Below are 24,208 nucleotides of genomic sequence, written 5' to 3' on the forward strand. Positions count from 1 at the left end.
TAGGTTCTTTTATTTGTTATCTATTATATATACTACAGGGAACCGCAGTGCAACTTGTTCCCTGGGTTAAGAAACAGTTCCTAAAACTGAGCGGGCATTTCCAGAGAAAGCAACGCAGGGTTCTCGTTTGTTCCCTAGCTTTTCGCAATGCACTTATTAAACGACAGTCAAGTTTACTTCACGCGCCATTAATTCTTTATTAACTGCAACTTCTACTTGTTTTCTGCAATCGACGATTAATTTACATTTACAGTATTTCCTCGCGTATATTCAGTGCTGCAATAAATTACTTCAGAATAAGTAATTTTACCTTATTACTCATCAAGAGATATTCGTCTACTACATGTACGCAATCCTAAGTTTTCGGAAAGATTCACAGCGCGCTGCTTAAATGTGATAATTCACGGAAATCCAGTGAGTGTTTACAATTGTCAGATGTACCGATCTGACATCGTAGTTTATAAGTTCATATTTTGCTATTATATCGAAGAATAACCAACCATAGATTACCATACGAACGAGGTGCATGAACAGGCTTGTTATTATTTCTATCATAAAGAACAGACGATTGGGTGAGAGATGGAATGTTCTGTGCGAGGCACAATCGTTACATTTAATCCCCACATCAGTTTCGAGGTATTATAAAACTATGAGACATGCAGCCAAAATCTAAAGAAAGAGAATATCATTCTATATTACAGACTCATCGACTCATTGACATGTATGAATTCTAAATCATGGTAATCATAAACATAATACATTTTTCCCCTGAGCATTTGCTGTAACTTATGAGAAATAATACGGGTGCAAAAATACCGATCAACCCACACGTAAGTTTTGTCCACTTCACATGCATGACAAAACTTTTGAGTCGTGAAAATAATTTTTATTACCGATCAAAACTACATAATAATTTTAGCATAACTGCTAATTCTTATTTAATGTTATGTAATGTAATTTAATGTTATTTTCCATTAGATTGACAAGAAATAGATTCATTGGGCGATCATTCAGACAACGCTGGAGTGGCCGCGGCTGAGGCTGACCTCCACACCTTCTTCTCCTGCGGTACGATGGCGGCGCGGAATTTCTGCAACGAATAGATCAATTAATTTACACGTATATCCTATATCCCTTGTTTGCGTCCTATATCCCTTGTACCAATAGATACTAGCAAATTATTGCATTGTTGCGAAATTACAACAGGATTTTAGAAGCTTCTGAAATCAACGATGCTGATCCGATCCTCACTAATTAGTTGACATTAAAAGTTGAATTTCAATTGTTTCGCTGTGGTAATGTACATAAATCTCATTAATGTACATAAATCTCGCTGTGGTAATGTACATAAATCTCATCTATCGATGCATTAAAAAGTCAGAATTTATACTAGTGCGGTACCGTATATTGGCAGAAATTAAAGTCGGGGAAATTTTTTATTCATATCTGAAAAGCAATTAGGCCTGCCCCAGCGGCATTTTTTCTGGCAATATGGTGGAACAATTTAATTAGTTACTATTCATTTTGCAATCGGATTCTAAACACGTAAAAACTCAAATGAATTAGTATTAGTGGGCAGCAGTGTTCATTTCACTGCAAACTAAGGTTTTATTACGTCACTTTCGCATCAAATCGAATTATTTTACACGACCATAAATGCGATGATAATGAAGTTGTTTTCTGTGAGAGTCTTAGAATGGGTGACTGCAATAGTTTTCTGTTTGAGTTCTAGAAAGAGGGACTGCATTCATTTTCTTTTCCGCGTAATAGTTAAGGTGACTAAAGTAGTCTAAGAAAAGAGTTCTCGTCTGGGTGAATACAATAATTTTCTATGAGCGTGATAATGAGAGATGCTGCCTTAGTTTTCTGTAAGAGTCCTAATATGGGCGACGGCGAATGCTTTCTCTTTTAGTGAGGTCTACTGAGTTTTGTGCGAGATTCTTAGTAAGGGTGACTGCAATAGAACGTACCTCCTTGAGTGAGCTGTGTGGCTGTCGGAACACAGAGATGAACATCCAAAGAGGGATCATGAGCATCGAAGAAGCAGTGATGCACCAACCAATGGCTTCTGCCCAGCCTGGGTAAACGTACAGCACCAGTCCGTGGTACTCCAGAGCGTTCGTCGCCATCGACCAAACTCCCATCAGAATCTAGAAGAAATTTTTCATCATATGATAAAGTTGTTATGCTTGCATCAAGTCACTTTCTAGACTTGCCTCAAATTTGTATGTTCATTTCTCATTATCTGCAGATAAAGAATAATATTTTTTTTAAACAACACCTTATAGACTCTTGGTTGCTCAAGCTTTTATGCACCATGAGTGAGGTCATTCATAACGGAAATGGGTTTATTGAATAAGCCAATTAATTCTTCACACCAAAACTGACCGTAATTAAAATGAATAGCGGTGAGATAAACTTCCAACAAATAATCCAGTAGAGACTTGGCTGGAACCCAAGCATGTGGCGGATGTCTGCGGTAAAGCGGTCCAAGCCTGCACAAGTCACCAGATTTTAGCCCGTTTGTCCTTGCGTGCAGCAACCGTCGCAATTCTATCCATATGAAATGTCTGATCATTAGAATGACAGTCCTGTCAGTAGTTAGAGGCTCAAATTCTAAATTAAGATTGCAGTTGCTTTTCGACTGAATTTTTTGTAAAATATTACCACTTACGAAAGCATTACTGTCTTCACTTGGTGCCAGGTGACGAAGCAGCGCACCTCCAATTTGGCTTAGATTTACATATATCGGCAGCCGACCTACCAACATCTTCTATATCACCTGTGACCTGACGCTTTGCCTACGCATCGCCAGCAAACTACAGGCTCCTAATCCTTGCTTAAACTAATATAATACTACTGCTTTATAATTTTGTGTGAATGCGATTTTAGCAGGATACATCTAATTATGTGTTTCTCGTGAATTATTTAGGTAGGATTTATCGAAGGCTCACCATAAACTCAAGTTTGGAGAAAACCTTCAATTGGGAGGTGTCGGAGCCAGGTTTCGCTGAGACTCAAGTCTCAGCGAAACCCTATCTTTGCAATTTAACGAAACTCTTTAAATTTTATGCTTGCGTAAGAAGACTTACTTTTGATGCTTGGTGGCTTGTAATCTTTATTGAAGTCTTGACTAAGGCCTATTTAAATTATTGAATAATAAAGTTGCCATAATCCGCAAACAAGCCTGAACATTGGCCATTGAACGTTATTTACGGAAAGTCAAGAAGCGTACCCGAAAATCAAATCAAGTTTACCTTCTCTGATTATTGAACCTTGCTTGACCTATTATGTATCAAATAGAAAAATTACTTACATTTGACCCTATGCAAATGTTAATAAATATAATAATGGTAATAATAGTAATAAATGGTCATGAAAAGTAAATATAGTTTTCCCACCAAGCACAACAGATATTTTCTTTTCTGCATCCATGCACCAGCTATTGATTCACAATGGAAAATGAAAATTATATCCGGAGAATATTGTGAAATTACCATAAAACCAGGCGACGCCGATGCTCTCGAATAACGCTGATGAGAGGAGCGACACGCCGGCAGCGTAAGTGTCCAGCCAATGGAACATGTACATTCCACCCTGTAGAAAATCATTCAGGGCCAGTAAAATATAATCTAATTCTTATATAGTATCTGTCAGATAAGAGACGCCCTCCAACAGCGCATAATTCCCTGAAATAAGGACGGACAGGACTGGACCTGCCGCCGTGTTCTCTATAATCAAGAAATTGCAGATAAGATGACATGTAGACTGATTGCATTGCTGTAATGCTTCAGTTGAACACGTGCAATAAAATTCATTAGTAAAATTGCTAACGGTACCTTATTCCTCATGCAAGACAGTCTCTAATAGTCACTACAATAATCTTGGTAAATCTATATCACCAATATCGACTTAGCTGCTTCGTTAGCTGCTTTGCCTGTTCTAATTATCACTTTAGAAAACTAACCATGCAGAATGCCGATTTCATCTTGGAGTTTTGTTGAGATATAATGCATGAAAGAAAAAATATCAAATGCAACTTTGCATCGTACAACTACAGCTACTACGTATTCTGAAGCATTCCACAATTTCTCAAACGATAGCCCATTACAGAATGGGCTATCATCCCGAAATTTCAAGCGAGTTTACCTGGCAGAAGTTGCCGATGGACACCAGGACCCGAGTGTACCTGGCAGAAGTTGCCGATGGACACCAGGGCCCGAGTGTATCTGGTAGAAGTTGCCGATGGACACCAGGACCCGAGTTTACCTGGCAGAAGTTGCCGATGGACACCAGGACCCGAGTTTACCTGGCAGAAGTTGCCGATGGACACCAGGACCCGAGTGTACCTGGCAGAAGTTACCGATGGACACCAGGATCCGTGTTTACCTGGCAGAAGTTGCCGATGGACACCAGGAAGGACGAGGCGACGACGATGGCAGTAAAGACCTCCCGCCTGATCACCTTGCGCCCGAACGTTTCCCTGAGCTCGTCCAGCAGCCCAGTGATCACGCACTCTAGACCGCCCATCTGCATCAAAGATAACTTATCACTGAACTATTTAGTAATTAATTTTAATTAATTAATTAAGTTAATAAATTCTGTTTTATAATGAGCTCTATGGTTGAAAAGAAACAAGGCCTTGAGCCTGAGGCAAAGATAGCTGAAGGAAGAAAGTTCTTAAATTTGACTGGTTTGTGCAGAACATTGTACGTAGATTAATAAAGATCCTTCAAGCAGAACCTGATTGCAACATTTCAAGCTTACAATGAGTAGTAACCCACATTTCTGATGCTGAAATCTTGAACACCTTATTTTATGTTTGAAAAAAATTATTTAATGTCATCAGCTATGATAGAAGCCTAATTCATTATTGAAACATGTTTATTCATTATCCTCACCCCGGAGTCAAGCCCAAGCATGATGAGCATGAGGAAGAAGAGTATGGACCAGAATTGAGAGAAGGGCAGCGTGGCGACCGCCTCAGGATAAACTTGGAACACCAGCCCTGGACCTGCAAACCACCTCAGCTACGTCACTGATCTCATATATGTAATTCGCTTTCAATAATAAGATGAAGCTACGCTGCACGCTTGTAAGTCACACCTTCCTCGCCATGAACACAATGTGAATGTAACCATACCATACGGCATAGCCATAAAATCATTATGAATGAGACATATGACGTACGACTGTTAGGTCACTACCCAGCCAGCTCGTGCTGAACGATAAATTGTGCTGTGGTGAGGTAAGTGTTTGGTAGGCACCACATCACCACGATTTGGGACCACGATTAAGGATATGGCTCAACAATTAAGGATATGGCTCCACGATTGAGGATATGGCTCCATGACTAAGGATATGGCTCCACGATTGAGGATATGGCTCCACGATTAAGGATATGGCTCCACGATTAAGATTAAGGACATGGCTCCAGGATTAAGGACATGGCTCCAGGATTAAGGACATGGCTCCAGGATTAAGGACATGGCTCCATGCTTTCAGCCCAATGACGGTAAATCTGTGTAGCTACAATTAGCTAAAATAACGTGCACCAAATAATTGCCATGCAAACGGGATCAGTGGCACCTGACCAAAGTACAATTATTATGCATATTCAGATAGCGTGATACCATATCAAAATTATGTGAATTCAAGACGAATAAATTAATATATTGTTCATGATGCTACAAGTCAATTATTTAAACAAGTCAATTATTTGTCCTAGGTACAGCATTACCTTCATATTAAAAATTCACTCCTCATCAGTGGCGATGGACATCTCTTACTGGTAAATTTCCTCCGAATCAAGTGAAACTAACTATTAATTAGGATTTGTACTCGTATAATACCATGAATGGCATTAAGAATAATATCATTTCGTACAACATTAATTTCACCAAAGGTGTCATCGAAGCCAACCCACCATCCGTCGCGACTGTAGAGATGTGCATCTTCTGCTTGAAGGCCATGTAGCCGAGGTAAGTGAAGATCACAAGCCCGGAGTAGAAGCTGGTGAAGGCGTTCACAAGGCTGGTGATGAGACAGTCCCTGTAGCAGTTGTTGCTGAAGGTGTTGTACGACGCGTACGACAAGTGCACGCCAAATCCTGCACCCACTGAAAAGAACACCTGTACCGCAGCCTCGTACCACACCTGCACAACGCAACCCCTTCCCTCAGTGACAGCGAAGTCGACCATGTCCTCATCATATTAAGACTGATACGGAACTATTAATTTTAAAAACATGTCACGTCTTAGGATTTTATGCATTACAAACTCATTAAGTACTGCGTAATGCCATTATCGTTAATCAATTAATTGCGTTATTTTGCATTATTTCGGAAGCCAGAATGCCAAAGTTCTGATGTTATGTGAGCCCGCATCAGAAGGCATGACGTCACCACATGACGAAGCAAGACGTAGGCAATGACGCAATTCACTGAGAGTAACAGCTGTGCATGAGCTACGGCGTCATCACGGGGTCTGGATGCAATCATAACCTAATTTTTTTTTCAAATAAAAAGCATGATTTTTCTAACGTTTGTGCTGAACTTTCACAGATTCGTAAATAACGTACGTTAGCAGCTTCTTCATTTTTTTCAAAATATTTAACGCTCATTCTATAAACACACGATTTCGCCATCATTTAGCGCGGTAAATTCGTGCATTAATTGTGAACACTCATTCACAGGGTATGGTTTTGGGGTGGCACAACGGAGAAATATACGAACGCATCGTTAGCCAGTAAGCTTTTTAAATATATTACCGAAAGGCCGATATGAGGCCGAACGAATCGTTAGCCAGTCACTGATATTATTATTAAGTCACTGATATTAAGTTACTGACGCTGACACAAGAAACAAGTGTTCCTCGGCTGCACCAGGGCAACAAGTGTGTCAGCTTGCGGGCAAATTACCGAACTGCAGCTGCACCCGAACAAACGAGGCCGAGTGACCTTAATTAATAGCAGCAGGTGGATGTGGTCAAGCTTTGGGGTCACGATGGAACATTCTTCAGCAGAGCGCATTGTTTTAATGCTAATTATGTCATTAATGCCTGTATTCATGGCGTGAGCTTTGATTACAAACTTTAATGAAGAGTTTATCGTTTTTATTTTCCCTGGAGAAGAACTTCAATAATGTAAAAATATTTGTTTCGTATCTTCACAAATGTAAATGGCATTTTCATTATCAATTTAAAGACGCAGTAAACTTTTTCGAATTTTTTTGAAAACTACGTGTTTTTAGCTTCAATAAGCAAATGTTTCGGGAATAATGTTTCATTCTTCGACAGAAACCACTTGTGATTTAATTATAAAATTAATGTTAGAAAAAAATCGTACTGGACAACAAAGTGAATGGAAAAATTATAAAAAATAAATCAGCCATACTGCTAAAATAAGGGCATTTGCGCCTTTTTATTATTTTTCTGATGAGAAAGTAGCGCTCAGCCTCTTGCAAAACGAAATTAATTGATTTGATCTAATTTCGAGTCTACAGCTCCCAGAACTGAGAAGACACATCCGAGCCGTACGTTGAGCCGTGAGAGCCGTATTCACTTGTTCACTTTTTAAAATCAATCCAAATTTCACAAATGAATTATTACCTGGACTCTAATTTAGAGGCGATGAAAAATACTAAATATTTCAGTTACTGTCGTGAATTTTTAAACTTCTTCGATGTAAGGATCGACTAGGAAGAAAGTGCCTTAGCTGCAATGTGCGAGAACATTTTTTTCACTTTTTAAGTAGAATTGGAAATTTCATTAAATAATTTCATAGATTTTCGTGATATACTACGGCATATAAGTTCAAAAATAAATATGTTAAATTGTACCAGTTCTAAATATAGCCTGTACTTCAATACTTTGTTTCGCTCGATACTCTGATGGAACCTTGATCGCTGGGAGTTAGAAGAATCGCGAGATGCATCTTATTGATCAATTGCATATGTTGGAGTATAAATGTTGCATCAATAGTGATCAATGGCATCTGTTGGAGTATTAATGATGCATCAATATGGGATCAGTGGCATCTGTTGGAGTATTAAGGATGCATCAATAGTGATCAATGGCATCTGTTGGAGTATTAATGATGCATCAATATGGGATCAGTGGCATCTGTTGGAGTATTAAGGATGCATCAATATGGGATCAGTGGCATCAGTTGGAGTATTAATGATGCATCAATAGTGATCAATGGCATCAGTTGGAGTATTAATGATGCATCAATAGGGATCAATGGCGTCAATCGATTCGCAGCCTAAGTGGTTGTGAGGTGATAACGTTCAATAACGAGTAATTCAAACGAGGTAACGAGTAAATCATACTCATAAGGTAATAAAGAAAATAATTAGAAGTACTATGAGTAATTTTAAACAACCAAACTTATCAGGAAAACAAATAAAGTCCCCATGGCGTGCACTGTAGGACCTGGTAGTTGAGTAAGGCTGAGATGGATGGCTTCAGGTAGTAGATGATCCCGTCAGCCGCGCCAGGGAGGATGGCGCCGCGGATGAGCAGTAACGTGAGGATGACATATGGCATGGTGGCTGTCACCCACACCACTTTGCCTGCGCATCCAGCAACCCATTAGCTTCTTTATTAGAAATGATATCACTGTACAGAATCTTGACATTTCTAACAACGAGCGGTAGTGCTAGAAATGTCTTGCTGTTTCAAAGCATTTATAACAATTTAATTTGATATTTCTAAGACCTTACTTATAATATATCAATTTAAAAATTGAAATACCTGATGACTTGACTCCCTTGAAAAGTGAGAGATATAGTATGACGTAAGTGATGAACCCACAAACGATGAGGCCCGCCTGGGGCGGCCCCAGGTCATCAAACCCTAGACTTTTGTCCATTTGCAGCACAACCAAACTGTAAAAATAAAATCACAAATTAACGGCCTTGCAGTCCGCGTAGGGAATCTAAATCACGAAGCCACTCTCTGCCATTGTAACGTAACACTTAGACCAGGTACTTTCTAGAGTAACGCACTGATTGTGATCAGAAAAGACCACCGTTCCTTAAGAAAGAGCCACTAACTTGAAGTACTCTTCTGAAGGCGATGTCATGTTGGTGTCGTTAGGTCTTGGCCCCTCGGAGGTGACGCCGTCCCAGCAGTTGGGCGTGTTCCACGTGTGGTTGCAGTTGGTCCAGGGCAGCTCGTACGTGAAGGAGGCATACACAAAGTGCAGGGCCCACGCAATGATCACGTTGTAGTAGAAACTAACGAAGTACGCTACAAGGACCGCGCAGTAACCCACTCCTGTGTTTTTAAACTCATGTTGTTCGGGCGTTGCAGCAGCGCGCGCTGTCAGTGCTAGTGCTAATACGTCTACAATATATCAGCGCTTCTATGCTTAACCATCATAACATCTAAATATTCAGTGAGGAATGGAGCGTTCTGGACATCAAGTTGAAGCGTTTTTGTTACTAATTAAGCGTTCTAGTCGTGCATTATTTGAGTTTCCTAATCAACACTTTGGCAATGATCGTTATATATGTCGTATATACTAAAATATCTAGCATTAGAATGATGGACATAACGAACCTCTGAAGAGCGGACACACGCGCCAGACGGTGATGGGTCCCTGCCTGTTGTACTGGCCCAGCACGAGCTCCATGAAGAACAGCGGCAGCGCCCCGAAAACCGTGATTAAAAAATACGGCAGTAGGAACGCGCCTGGAAGTGAAGGTGCAGAACGAAAAACTTCAAGTCGAAGTTGCATAGCCGTAAACTTCTGATTAACTTTACCTGCCAACACGCACCTAATATGCAATGGCAGGAAAATATCTTCACTGAGGTTAACTGATAAGAAACTCTATATGCTAGCACACTGCTAATTGTGAAAAACAGAAGCTGCGAATAAATTATTTTGAAGTGGTTCATTAGTAGAATAAAATAAGGTAACACCAACCAACCTTTATAATATCAACTGTGTGAAGCAAAAAGTGGAAGTGGAGTCTACGCTTTCATTACTGGCGTTTACTAATAAAATTAGAGTTATTTTTAGCGTTAATTATCGTACCTCCACCATTTCTGTAGCAGAGGAAGGGGAAGCGCCACACGTTCGCCAGATCTACCGCGAAGCCGATGATGGAGAGGAGGAAGTCCATGCCTTTGCCCCACGACTCCCTGCCGTCCTCAGCGTCACGTGGGGCTGCTGTGTGGGGCAACTTGCTCCCCTGGGGCACCAGCTGGTTTGGTGAGGCCTTCCCATCGCCTTGTAGAATGTCGGGGTGAGGGGAGGCCTCGATGGGGGAATCATGGAGGGCCTGCGCCTCCTCATTGTCTCCCACGAGGGGACCTCCTCAAAGATTAGATAAACGCTAGACGCACTTCAATATTATAATTTGTTTTTTAAATTAATGTGATAATATTTGCAGGATGTACTCGTATTATCGTAATTATTGAGGGAAAAAATATGATAGTGATTTATGCAATCAATTTTGTCCTAATTGTAAAGGGTTGATTTGGTGTTATCATATCTCAGCTTATGAAGTTTGAGAGAAAATTTGACACCTATGTAGACGAGTAAAGTGTAAAATTTTCATAATTTGCTTCAACACGAAATGTGATTTGAGCCGGTAATTTAGTACTTAATGAGGCATAAATGTGGTAATGATTAATGAAATTAATTTAGTCCTTATTTTAACAGCCGCGAGATGCATCTTTTGATCTCAGTTAATGAAGTTTTTGAGGAACATTACCTACAGTATGTAGATAAGCAATGAGGCATTAGTTAGGTAGGTAATATGCGTGCATTACGCGTAGCTCAGATGAATAAAATGTTAATTCTCTCAACGCGACAGCGTCCCAGAAATGTCAAAAGCTATAACGACAGTGACAAGTGACCTGACCCAAAAGTGTTGCCAGTTTGATGTGTTCTATCCTTTTTATATCAACACGATACATGTCAGCGGTAATAAAAATTATTATTTTCTCTTCGGGACAAACGATCGTGAGTTATTGTGCATCTAGCACAATATTTTGCCTAGCAACGGTCTTCTCATAAGGAACCGTCGTGAAGTGGACGCGCACTCCCAGGAAGTATTTCATCATATTCCTGAATCCAAAACATAAATAACAGGAAATGTTTTTAAAAATAAAATGCTTGGAATGATGGTGCCAAATATTGTGTGCAAATACTTCGCTGGTCTGAAATAGCATTGCAACAGCTGCAATATTGTTACAAACTTAGGTAATGATTTGAACCTTTACGCATTTGCGTGAACAAATGTTTATTTTTTTCTCAAAAATAAACGGATTAGTTGATGTGAAACCTCAGAAAACTATAAGCCCAAAAACGAAACAGAATACGTTGCATATAATTTGTGCGATGAAAACTCGGTCTTACTTGGAGTGAGTCCGACGAGAGTGAGATCAGAGTGACATCGCCCTGTAAGGTACAGAAGACTGGGTAAATCAATACGGCATTGGATGACATAAAGACATTATCCGTCCAAGGCCGTGAAGATTAGACGACACTTCACCCATCAGCGTCCTCTTCAAAACGCATGAAATAAGAAGCAGGCAATTCTGGCATTAATCGGTTAAATATTTGTAATTCTGTACAATTTTTGTCATGAAACAAAAATAATGCAATGTAAATTAGAGAAAAAACATGACGGAACCTTCGTGTAACAAAGCAGCTCCATATTTAACATTCGCTTTGGTAGTCGAAGAATTACGAGCATAACTCGAAATTTAAGTTGAAATCTAATTCCATTTAATTAAAATTTAATTTCTTTATGTTATCCAATCTCCCTTTTGCAACGTCTCATTATTCCACTTCTATAAATAAAATATCCCACAATAAAATCCCGGTGCAATAAGAATGTGGTTGCGCGCTCGAAAAATCCTTTTATAATAACAACAATATATGCAGAGCCGTGCTCCAAAGCCACAAAAGACGCGCAAGTAAACATATTCTAAAATAAAATGAATTATAAATAACGTAGCACATTAATTTTGATAAAATCCAAAGTAATTTGTTATATCAGTGGTGGTTCGCAAATTTTACTGGATGCTCATAAGTACAATAAATTGTTTGAACAAATTTCAACAAATGCCATTTGGATCGATGCTGAGAAAGAATTATCATAGTTAATCATTAAACAATATTTCAGGCGCACAATTCCAACTCTTATTTTTAGGAATCTTGTAAACTTCTAACTCGTACCACCCGCTGAAATCACCCCCGGCTATGAAACTAAATAAAGCCGATCGATTGTCATCAAATGCAAATAATGGTACTATGGCCATTTAACACTATTGCCAAATCATTTAGATTAATTTCACTATAATTTGATAGAAATTTATTGGCAGTATGATTGATTAAATATAATGAGTTTTATCTTTGTTTGGCTGTAGCTTTTCTAAGCCTTGATGGCACTTGCAATCGGAAAAGAATTGCTACTGACAGCACGCTATTGATCGTTCAAAAACCTCTTATAATCTTCCCTTATTGTGGTTGAACACACGACGCATGCGCACTGCAGCAGGCAGTCTGAGCAGCATTTGAATATCCCGCAAGACTTGAAATATCGGCGGCTGAAATTAAATACCAGCGCCAGAATGTGATGGCATGCGACCGATCTCTAATGGAGCCGCGGCCTTCTCGCGGTAACCCAGGAATTCCAAAGCTTCGAACTACCCACCTCATCTTTTTTATTTGAAAAGTGCGGGTCGTAAAAAAATAATTTTCGTATGAGGAAGCGCCCATATAGCAGTGGCACTAGAATTCGAACTCGTGGGGGAATTCGGTATCTTCCGTCTTCCGGATTCTCTCGATGAATCCTGAAATTTTGACACCTACTCTGACAGGCTCCAGCCTCTGCATAGCAATATGGGCCTTTTATTTTTCGCTCATCTGGCATACCCGTTCATGAGAAAAAATTGTGTTTGCTTCTTCATTACGGTGAAAAAAAAATTCTATAACATACATTTATTTTCTGTCGTGTATTGACTACCACTGCCTACCCGACCTATTAAATACTAAATATTACTTTATTTTGTAACATTGGACTGAGAGAATGCCTATGCACTAGAATGACCAACCTAGGCTACCCAGAGACAGCAGTGAGCCATCACACTGCTGAGGTGTTCATAAAATTAAGATAACAAAATCGAGGCTACATTTCTTAAAATTGAGTTCTGTAAAGGATGCATAGGTTACGTACCAAAATACACGGGGTAAGAATATTTATATCTCTTCTTGCTAAAGGTTTAAGGTAGCGGACGCGAGAGGACTAGACATTATGAAATGAGAACATTAGGAGCTACAACTAATAATATCGTTCTCAGCTAAAGAAGCTGTAATAAATCTGCTATGCGCATCAAGGAACTGCTATGGTTTCCGTGTCCAATTGACAGGATGACCGCAAGTTAAACTCTAAAATAAGATGCAGCTATTACACAGCAACCGCCGCCAATATCATGAGGGGATACTGAGCGTCTATGTACTGTGATGGCTTGTATGTTCTATTGACTGAATTACCGCGTGCGGTATACTGAGATACGTTGCAGCTACTATACTGACTTCTACGCACCAGTTCAGTTTAATGGGTTGATACTGAGGTCTACTGTGATGGGAGAGCAATCGAGTTACCTGCAGCACGCGGAGTAACCGATTAGAGCTGCGAACAAGCTTGGCCTGGTGAAGGTAGCTTTATTATAAAATGCTTTACAAGTATTTTATTCACGACAGACGATGTAAAAATGTATAATTTGTATCGACGAATTTTTATGCTTTCAACATAGGTAGAAAATTTAACTTCTGAAGATACTGCATTCTATGTATATCGTCGATAAAAGCATCGTGCGAAGCTCGTTATGAGACAATGAAAACTTTTTTGTTTGCATGGTAATGTTAGCTTAGATGACAGATTTCACCGTTAATATAATTGAGGTCAATATTACGCAATGAAATTTAGCTACGAATATATAAATACCTTGATATTTTTTTTACTTCTGACATTTCTATATCCCAGGCAGTTCTACCGTCAATATTTGGGAACAATATGTAGCATTTGTTTTAATAAATAAGATAATAAGTATAGCGCTCATCGATGCATGAGCTGATCCCAAAAATATCCGTAAAGGATTTTATAATGATCAAAAACATTTATTGCTTTATGATATTTTGTTTGCATATATGATTTTTAGTTTTTCAAGTTCTCTTGTTCAAGGAATATGAGTAAGAAAATATCCTCATAAGTTTACTTCGACATTGTTGAGCTCTCTTCCGTTCGTTGGGATAAGCATTTGAGGTGCTCATATGTTTGCTAGATCGCAAGTATCAACACCAACTGAGCGCTGCACTCTAAACTTCGAACACATCAACAATAATATGTATGAAACTTCCATTCTTGGACCACCGAGCGTAAGTTCTTACAATTTATCGCTTCGAAGAGAACAAATAACATGGAAGATAACAACATTTCTGGCTCAATTAAATTTATTAAGAAAACCACGGATAAGATATCAATTTGTCGCAATGCGCAAGCAGCATGGATTTCATGCACATTTATTCAATAGACATTTTATCGTTGTGATCGATGTGGAATGGACAGCTCATGTGAAGGAATTGCTCGCCAAAGCTGAATTATAAAGACGTCAAATGTCAGAGCTTAAGGAAAAGATGGACTATTGAGTCTGTTTTATTTGTTGCTGGGTTCAGATCCTGTTATTAACAGAATTTATAAGCAATTTTTGTGAAAAGTTAGGGTCGACTAAGCATTGTTTCTTTAACTTAGTGTTTAAAAAAAATCGTAAATTTTGTGCGTAAAAAAAATATTCATAATGCTACACAAATATCTTTCAATATGAGTAACATTAATGAGGTGATTCATCCTTTTGAAGAACAGCATTATAGCTTTCCTTCTTTCTTTAAACTATCTCGTTGAGATCGATTATTTAGCGAAAATATTTTTTCATACCAAAATATTTCATTGTATTGATGAGATTCTTATCAACAAAGAACAAATTATTTAGTATACTTAATCAACTAACCTTATTATAAATATTTATTAAAAAATAATCTGTCGATTTCAGAAAGGTATAGATTTTTTGTCTTTGTTCAGCAAAGCTTATCGCATCTTTGTCTCGTGTCAAGGAACAAAGACTAGCCGCCCGTCTGACGTGATGCTGCTGATAAACTGTGTGCCTTTGTTTACTGCGGTAACTAGAAAGAATGGTAGGTATTTAATATAAAAGTATTTGACATCATAACTTGTTAGGTTTGTTTCTGACGGCTAATGATGATCACTTCCTGATGCCAGAGACGCTCGTCTCATTTCCAAATCACTGATAATTGGCATGCGGAAGCGTAACAACTGTGAGCTAATTAATTATCAGGAGAATGGTTATTTTCTTCAACGACATTAGCCACGACTTTCTTGACAACACGTGTAATGATAATAATTGCAAGCCGTAAAAACTTACTTTATGAACACCAAACATGTTTGCTCTTCAAACAGCGTCGTAAATTTTACAACCAACTACCGATAATGTGATGTTCTAATTGCGATATAAAATTATACGACTAACCAACAGCTATAGCTTTGACACTAAGCGCGCGTCGTAAACGAAATTTAGTTTCAGATTTTGGGCATACTCAACCCGATAAATAATATTTTTTAATATAAACAAGTTATTTAGCATTTAGAATGAACGATGAATTCAGGAGTTGCCAGATGTTAGCAAGAGGAAACAGCGAAAATTATTCACAAAAAAAAAAACGACAAAACCGTCCAAACTTGAACAGTTGTTAATATATTTGTAATTTTCGGTGCAACAATTCGATTTTTCGTATTCCATAAGGCAAAATAAAATAAATTTGAGACCAACATAGTTTTTTCCGGTAAACGCCTATGAAAAAAGGCTTCTTAGAAAAATAACTTTTCCGAAAAAAAACACCTGACAACCCAGTTTAGGACTACTTTTTCGTCGAGTCGTATATAGGAAAAACTCACCTGTGCCCTTGGGCGTTGAGTCTGATGAGCAGTACCCATCGTCACGAGGCCCAGGGGTGACTAGCCTAGTGAAGGCGCGGCCGCCGTGAGTGAGACGCACTTCAGCACATCTGTTGCCCGGCGCCGCTACGAGAGGCTCGTGGGCCACATCAGGTAACAGAGGCTCGGCCGTCCGGCCGCCGCTCGTCATGAGGCCACGACACAGTGAGCCTCATATATCACTGCACGCGGCGGGACCAGCTCCCAGCGATGCTCATGTATCACTGCACTTAGCCAGTGAATATGAATGTGAATAACTTCACTTGACTAGACCGAAAACCGGTGAATATCATGTATTTCAGTACTAATATGACTGACAAAGACGCCCAGCTTCGTGTACCTAGCTTGACTAAGCCAGCACCGAGCTGACTTCAGTAGACAATCGGGACCAAGCCTTGCTCAGTCCGAGCTGTTCGTGGCACCTGAGCTGCTTTGTAACATTCATGCATTTCTTTGATTACAAAAAATTCATTGATTATTTAGTTTTTCTCATTTTGTCCTACTTATACAAAGCTCAATATCCTATCCGGAAACAAATCTAATTAGCTTCATTAAATATTCATAATAAAAAGCACCATTCTTGTAAAACCATGAAGGCGAATCAATTTACATGATTTAGTTCAAACAAGATGTTTCCATTTTACTCGAATACCTTTTACTATTTATCTACACCATTCAATTTCTGAGAGCCTTGTGTCATTTGAATCTCCATGAATAACACACTAGCTAAAAAAATTCTTTAAGACGATAGGCGGAAAGTTCAACTTTAGAAAAGCCGAAAGATAGAATGTGCATACTTGCTATTTGATTTAAGATGCATTATGTTAATTAAAACAAATGAAACCGCCACTGGAGCGCGATATGCAGTCCCTCACAATAGTTTCAGCATTCAACTTGTTTTATGCTGTATTTTAGAAGGAAATACGTGTTTTTCTGATGCATGTTGATTTTTGGCCATGTATGTATGCTATTGGGAAACAAATAATGTTGAAATCGATGAATAATGTTTAACTATTCCTTCGTAAATGAGATATAACGGTAAATAGATTTCGTAAAATAAATTTACACATAGACTCCAAATAGAATTAATGAGGGCGAGTTAATTAAGTGACATTTTTCACTACCTTGTGTATTTTTTTTGCAAATAGGAATAAGCAGCAGAATCAAACATGTTATTATAATAGGATCAATGAAGAGGTCCAAAAAAACTATGGGATGTTGACTACGTTTTAAAGCCTCTTATACGTCCATACTGATAGATGCAAATTTAAATAATACTCACGAAGTAACTGAAAATATCTTCAGGTGATGGCATGACAGAATTGCCTCAAATGCTCTTGCACTGTGAAGGGCATTCCTTCATTTCTACTTCAAAATAAACTTTCTCTGCAAATTAATAAAAAAAAACAGCCTATGGTTAAAACAATTCCTATGATATCTTTGATAACCGTGAACACTATGTTTGAAACGAGTAGGACATGTCAAAAATAATTTTAAATTAACGTGGCCTCAAAATAATTAGACGGTCTACAGAACAAATGTTAAAATGTTTTTTTAACAAATGTTAAAAAAGCACGAAAAGGAAAAGAATCGGCGACAGGCCACATCAGGCCTACACTTCAGCGCCGAGATCAATATGGTATGTTATGTTATGTTGAATGAGATAGTTTGCGGGACCCGTGACTGTACACGACCTCTCAGGAGTGAGACAGGCGCGTGAATGAGCCAGCACGTTGTGCGAGGTGTCGATGAGCAGCTCTGAGAGGTGCTGGTCAGGGGAGCACGATATGCTTCCTTGTGGCTGTCTGAGCACCTGTTCTGAGGACGCCCCTAGAGCTGCTGGCTCCTCCTACGGCACCTCCTCAGTAATCACACTCACAGACAGAGGTGGGCAGTAGCGCGCTACATGTAGCGGCCGCTACATTTTCAGTAGCGGTAGCGGTAGCGGCGCTACATTTAAGCAATTGTAGTGTTAGCGGTAACGCGCTACATTTAGAGCATGTAGCGGTAGCGGTAGCTGCGCTACATTTCAAAGTAGCGCTACCCAGCTCTGCTCACAGATCATGTTCAGAAAGTTGTATCTTATATAAACAATCAGCAAATGTATTGCGTTAATTGTAACCATTGTTTCCGGACGTTGCCTCAAATCGCTTTGAACTAACCGCTACCTCAGGTTGATTTATGATACACGCGCACAATGACACATCTGGGCGTCCGTTCAACGCTTTGTAACCTTCTGAGAAGTTTGTACTTACACCAGCTCAAAGTAACTCTTAGTAATAAATTACTCATTAAATTTTGGGTGGCATGTGTTTGGTCAGGGCAGATCCCACAGATTTTAAAGTCGCGTTACAGTTTTCAAATATTGTTCTTTGCTATCGTTATAGTTTTCAGACAGAAGTTATGTAAATTAGAGAAATATCCAGTTAAATTGCACTTAGCACCCGTTTGAAATTTGAAATGGTTTTATATTGTTTCTTGTAATTTAATTTACTCAAAGTTAATTACAAAATGAGATATTATTGAGAGATAATGAGATAATTAAATATTTCACTATGACCTCTCAGCGATTGCAACGCTGAGAATATAATTTCAGACCATGTTGATTTACCGATACGATCTGTATTCTAGATGCTCCTTGGCATAATCCCAGTATATTTACAGAAATGCCCTCTAACACGCAAACATTCAAATTTCCAGTCAAGCAAAAACATATACTAAATGAATAAAACACAAATTTGCGTATTGTGAACCATTACATAATGCGGTGATGCAGAAAAATATAAAATATCTATGGCCATTTTATCTCAATGACGCCTATTTTTTTCTATCGTCTCGAATTTTATTCAGCGCATTTTTCTCGCATGGTCGAATAAAGATCATTGCATTTAATCTAAATTTATAACACGTCTTTAACGATTGAAATTCCTGGCCGACTTTCCATGCAATGCATAAGGAAGTGCACGATTTCTCTCGGACGACGATAGCGCTGAAGTAATTTAAGTATTTTTCATATCGTAAATAATTTCTTTTAAAGCCCAACTGAGACTGTACGACATTAAACAGGTACATTTTATAAAGCCTTAATAGCTTTGGATTTCATTTGACCGTCGCTCTAAATGCCGACAGGCATGCAATGACAATTCTGATAAATTTACTACCTGCCTAAATCCTTGTAATTTCTAAGACAGTGCATCATTCTTACATTTGTAATGATCATGTGTCGACGTACCCACAATAAGCATTCATTGAAAACCAATCAAGTCCCATGCATCGTACTCTGAACACGAAATGGTTCTCATATTTCCACGTAAGTCTCTTATCTTGGACACTTATACACTTATTTGGACCTGCATTGTGGTATGAATGAAATTACAAAAAAATAAGCATATACCAGAAATTTTTCAAGTCTACTAATTAGTGGACAAATTTCATTTCAAAGTGACGTAGTGGGGGTCAAAGACTTATCCCCCAATTTCCCACAGCAGACTCCTCTTATGGGGATGTGGGAAGGTCGGTGTTGCTGACCGGAATCCAAGGAACCCGGAAGGCCCCGCCATATTGGTGGCGACCAGGACGCTGAGGAATGCTAGGTGGGGTGACTTGGGCATACGCTCATGCGGCCCCAGGACGGCCGAACTTTCCTTTATTTCCACTGAACCACTGTAGGAATGTACGCTAAACTTTGTTGAGCATCTCGAGCATACAGCGTGAATAAGAGATGAGTACTAAATGGACGCATGATTCCATGCGTGCAAAAGAAATTACTGAAAGGAAATTAAAAAGAAATCAAACTTTAATCTTTATTAGTTCAGATTTTCCGCAAAAAAAATAATTTCCTTTTTGTCTCAACAGAGACTCCAATTTTGTTTATAATAAATCGATCATTTGTATTCAATACTTCGCATTTCATTTGATAAAGTTGCTTTAATATTAACTGATTGGTGGTCAAGGAAATAATTAATTATCTGACAAAATTTTGTATCCGTTAGTTTATTTCGTCCTTGAATATAATGATGTCTTATTTGCACGAAAATACGAAATAATTTGCAATGAACTGGCTAGGAATATGTACCAGACCTAAAATAAACTAAAATTTTTTTACATCTCTGGTATTTCATAATATCTGAGGTTAACAGTGTTCAATTGAATATTACAATTCCGTTCCGTTTCCGTTTCCGGGCCGTCGATCCCCGTCAGGGACTTGCCCCCCCCCCAGGGTCCCACACCAGGCACGCCCTCTGGTGCCTCGCCATATTGGCGACCGACAGCACCCTGTTGCACCCCGGGCACTGAGCAACCCTCCCCAGTAGAAGTGTATTAAATTTCGATTACAAGATTTGTAGCAGACAGACAGACAAACAGACAGACAAACAAGAAGTGAAGTTAAAGAGAAGTGTTGTAAAAACGAAGACTTGATGGCCGATAGGAGCTGTTGAATTCGGTGCTGGACTTTCATGTTAACTGCAAATCATTCTTATTTATGTCTTGTTCGCCCAATTTCCATGAAGAAATGGCAATTCATTGAAAAGATTAATAGCTTACTAAATTTACAATTAGCATTCGTTGCATTAAACTGTAAAATAAAATAATGAACTGATTTTATTATATGCTGTACATTTCGTTGCCCTGTATTGGATCACTTATTGGTTTAGTTATCTCGGCACCTTTAGGTCAATTCAAAGAACTTTGACCATGAGAAGATGAAGCATCAAGTGGACAGAACGTCTTATTTCCATAGCAGTAAGCATCATCTGTTAAGTGAGCTCCTAATGACAGTTGAGAGAAGGACGCCATTGGTCTCGCAGGGGTGCTACTCTTCAGCTCGCGGCGGTCGACAGTCAAGGAGCTGACGTGTAGAGGTGCTGCATCAGCCAACTCCGCTGACTGCAGCAAAAAGTTCCCTGAATGTTCTGACTGTCCTCCAGCTACCTCTGCTACCAAGTCAGGAAATGCCCTGAAAAAAAAAATAATTCGAAATTTACGGTCTTTCTTTGAGTTTACAAAAAAAAAAATTTATTTAAATTTACAGTTACAGAATCTTAGTCGTATTTTTCATGTTGCTTAAAAGTTCTCGAGAAAATTTAAAATTCGAAGTCAACCGCTAATCGTACCGCTTATGTGAGAGTAGTTTCAGTAATAAATTTCTTATTAATCCAGATTTAAATTATTTCTCTCGTTACTAAATTGCTATTGCCAGCAAGCTTACAAAATTCTCATTCTCAAAGTGTTTAAGTGGTTGTACAGGAGACACTCAAGAACTTCCATTGATATTTTCACAAATAAACTTTTGATATTTTTCACAAAATTTTCGTTTTAATTACTGGTACTTATTTTAATTCATTGTACTTCGTCATTTTCGGGAGAAAGTTTTTAGAAAACTAAAACCTCCAACTGATTCAAGTTTTAGGCCGAATAACCCTAGTATTGATTAGAGTAGTAAAATATCCATGAAGTGTAATTTGCTGGAAAATTCTGAATTTTATTGATTTTTTTCTAATATTTAACACAGGATGACCAAGCGAAAATATTTTATGATAGCGACTACGTTACGCGGTCCATCCTCTTGGTTATCATCATAAATTAGTCAAACATTAAAAGTTATACCCGTGGATTATATTCATGTGTAGCATTCTATTCACTCAAACAACAGATTGCGCTCGTTTAAAACTACCAATTAAATCCAAATGTAGTGTCAAGTCAAGATCCACTTTCTCGTCATGTCAGTAATTTTTCTCATGATAAGCCTACTGAATTTTAAGTTGTATTTATGGTTGAGTCAGCAGAATTAGTGGAACAAAATTTAAACGGGCTTCCAGTTACAAATTGGTTTTTTATTACTGGATTATACTATTTCGCGAACACGTAGAAAATATAGAGCATGGAAACAAAACACTCCGCTGGAGGCGCTCAACCGAGCGAATACAAGCCAGGGGCCAAACTTTCAAAACTCGCTAAGTGAACGTCAGTACTTACGCTCTATTTTCTTGTCTATGATTGGTGGAATTTTGCTTGAAATGCCGTCAATGATTGGCTGATGAACTTACGATCTCTTAACTTTTTTTGAAAGTATAGGCCCAGATTTTGTGCTCCCAGTCACATTTTTACGTGTTTGGCTCTCGCGAGATAATCTAAATGATGCTGATAAAAATTATAGATAATTTTAAGATAAACTTGAGCACGAACTTGCTGCGGGTGCGGTAGTAGAAGAAGACCACCCAGCAGACCACCAACAGGAAGAGGCTCGTCATGATGACCCCAGCTATGGCACGGCCCCCCAGCCCCGACCCCTCCTCTGGAGGCATAGTCCGCTCACACCGATTGCCGTAGTGCGGGGGCACGCAACTATACAAATACAATTGCTTATTTTTAGGTTGTAGTTTTTTTAGATTATAATCATATCGAACCATATCGAACATTCCTACAGTTAATTCGAATTCGGTGTTTATTGAAGTAGATTACTCGAGTTAAACGCACGTAAAAGGGAGGTTAGGAACTGTTTTTTATTAAAATTGAGGCATTTTATTTCAACAAATGCTCAAATTAATGTCCTCACAAAAATAATCACTATCACGTCGAGTAACTCATCAATACGAAAATGATTTAAAAAAAAACTTCGTTGCATGAACGTGGTGGACGTTGACGTGGAACATCTACGTCCCCCACGTCTACGTGTTCCACGTAGACATACATAGTGTGTATGTCCACGTCTACGTGTTCCACGTAGATATACATAGTGTATGCATGTCCATGTCTACGTGTTCCACGTAGACATACATAGTGTATTTATGTCCACGTCTACATGTTCGTCTTAGACACACATAGTGTATGCATGTCCACGTCTACGTGTTCCACGTAGACATACATAGTGTATGTGTGTCTACGTCTACGTGTTCCACGTAGATATACATAGTGTATGTATGTCCACGTCTACGTGGTCCACGTAGACGTGGAACACATTTAACAGTCGAAGCAAGGAAAGCAGGAATCAAGACCTCCCCGGGAGTCATTCAAGGACTTTTGAAGTAAGGAAGGGGGTTACAAATCAAGGAAGTGACGTCACAATATGGAAATCAAGCTCCTATCTGTCAGCGGCAATAATCCAGCAGGAGGCATTTGACCTCTAAAAGAACAGGTATTTTAACCCACGTGCACCACGGCGCTGCATGGGCGTCAAGTAAACACGTGCCACCGTTGAGGCAGAAACCCTGCAGGCAAATGCCACAGAGACTCTCGTCGGCGTCGTACGTGCACTGCGTGATGCCGTTACATAGGGCGGCTCGGGGAGAGCAACACGACGCCAGGATTTTCGTTATGGGCTGGCAGTAGAAAAACCCGGGCTCGCACTGGGGCGCTGGAACAAGTGGTTTGTAAACCGTTATCTGGAAGTGCAAATTATCAGGATGTCTTCGGCAAGAATAAAACGAAAGGAAGAAAAAAATTTGGCAGTAAAATTAAACGAAGAAAATTAAATAAATCAAGAAAAAGTAGAATATTCATTGAATAGGTACAATAAACTTGAAATGCCTAGAACCATATCGAACCTGATGGAAGTCTAGTAGTAGTATTTTTATTTTTTAAACGATCGCCAGTTTGGAAAAGATCCGGTCGCAGGACCTATTGTTAGATCTCCTGTGGACAAGTCACTAGAAGTACAAGAATCGGCGACAGGCCACATCAGGCCTACTCTTCAGCGCCGACATCACTATGTTATGCAGTGACGGTTATGCTATGCTATTATGTTCTACCTTCCAATACCCCTCAAAGTAAGTGGAGTCAAGAATAACGAAATAAATTAAACTGGATTTTAACTGATGATTAATTGGCAATATAATAAAACATTCAAACAAAAAATCGATCATTTACGCTGAATTTATTGAATTTCTAATTCCTGAAGTAGAAAGTAAGGAGAACAACTGTGAGAAGCCCTTTTCTACGCGACGTAGTCACGTATCAGAAACAATTCCATGTGTGCATTATTTTAAAATTAATCAAGGTTTCATTGCAACTTTCTTTCATTACTTCACGGTTGGGCGACTTAGTGCTTAAAAGTCACATATATTGGAGTCATTAGTTGAGAGTGTTAGCCTCAGCCAGCAATGAAAATTCTGTTCGAAATCAGAACTTAGGATTTAAGCGATTTGAGATCACCGCGAGCGCAGATGTGAGTTGCGAGTTGAA

At 38.9% G+C, this 24,208-nt stretch overlaps 1 protein-coding gene across 1 annotated transcript; it reads right to left on the reverse strand.

Annotated features, from left to right (window-relative positions):
• Positions 1-921: 921 nt before the first annotated feature.
• Positions 922-16,467, reverse strand: LOC108680485 (sodium-dependent dopamine transporter). Its single transcript, XM_018169309.2, has 14 exons — positions 15,989-16,467; positions 11,371-11,412; positions 10,042-10,320; positions 9,564-9,695; positions 9,056-9,278; positions 8,754-8,887; positions 8,433-8,572; positions 5,927-6,155; positions 4,902-5,014; positions 4,390-4,530; positions 3,498-3,597; positions 2,389-2,495; positions 1,971-2,150; positions 922-1,090 (listed from the first exon to the last, which is right to left on the reverse strand). Exons 1-14 carry the CDS (start codon positions 16,176-16,178, stop codon positions 1,007-1,009), a joined length of 2,094 nt encoding a protein of 697 aa, XP_018024798.1. The 5' UTR covers positions 16,179-16,467; the 3' UTR covers positions 922-1,006.
• Positions 16,468-24,208: the final 7,741 nt, after the last annotated feature.

The sequence above is a fragment of the Hyalella azteca genome, unplaced genomic scaffold (genome assembly GCF_000764305.2).
Source record: "Hyalella azteca isolate HAZT.00-mixed unplaced genomic scaffold, Hazt_2.0.2 contig16847, whole genome shotgun sequence".
NCBI classification, from domain to species: domain Eukaryota; kingdom Metazoa; phylum Arthropoda; class Malacostraca; order Amphipoda; family Hyalellidae; genus Hyalella; species Hyalella azteca.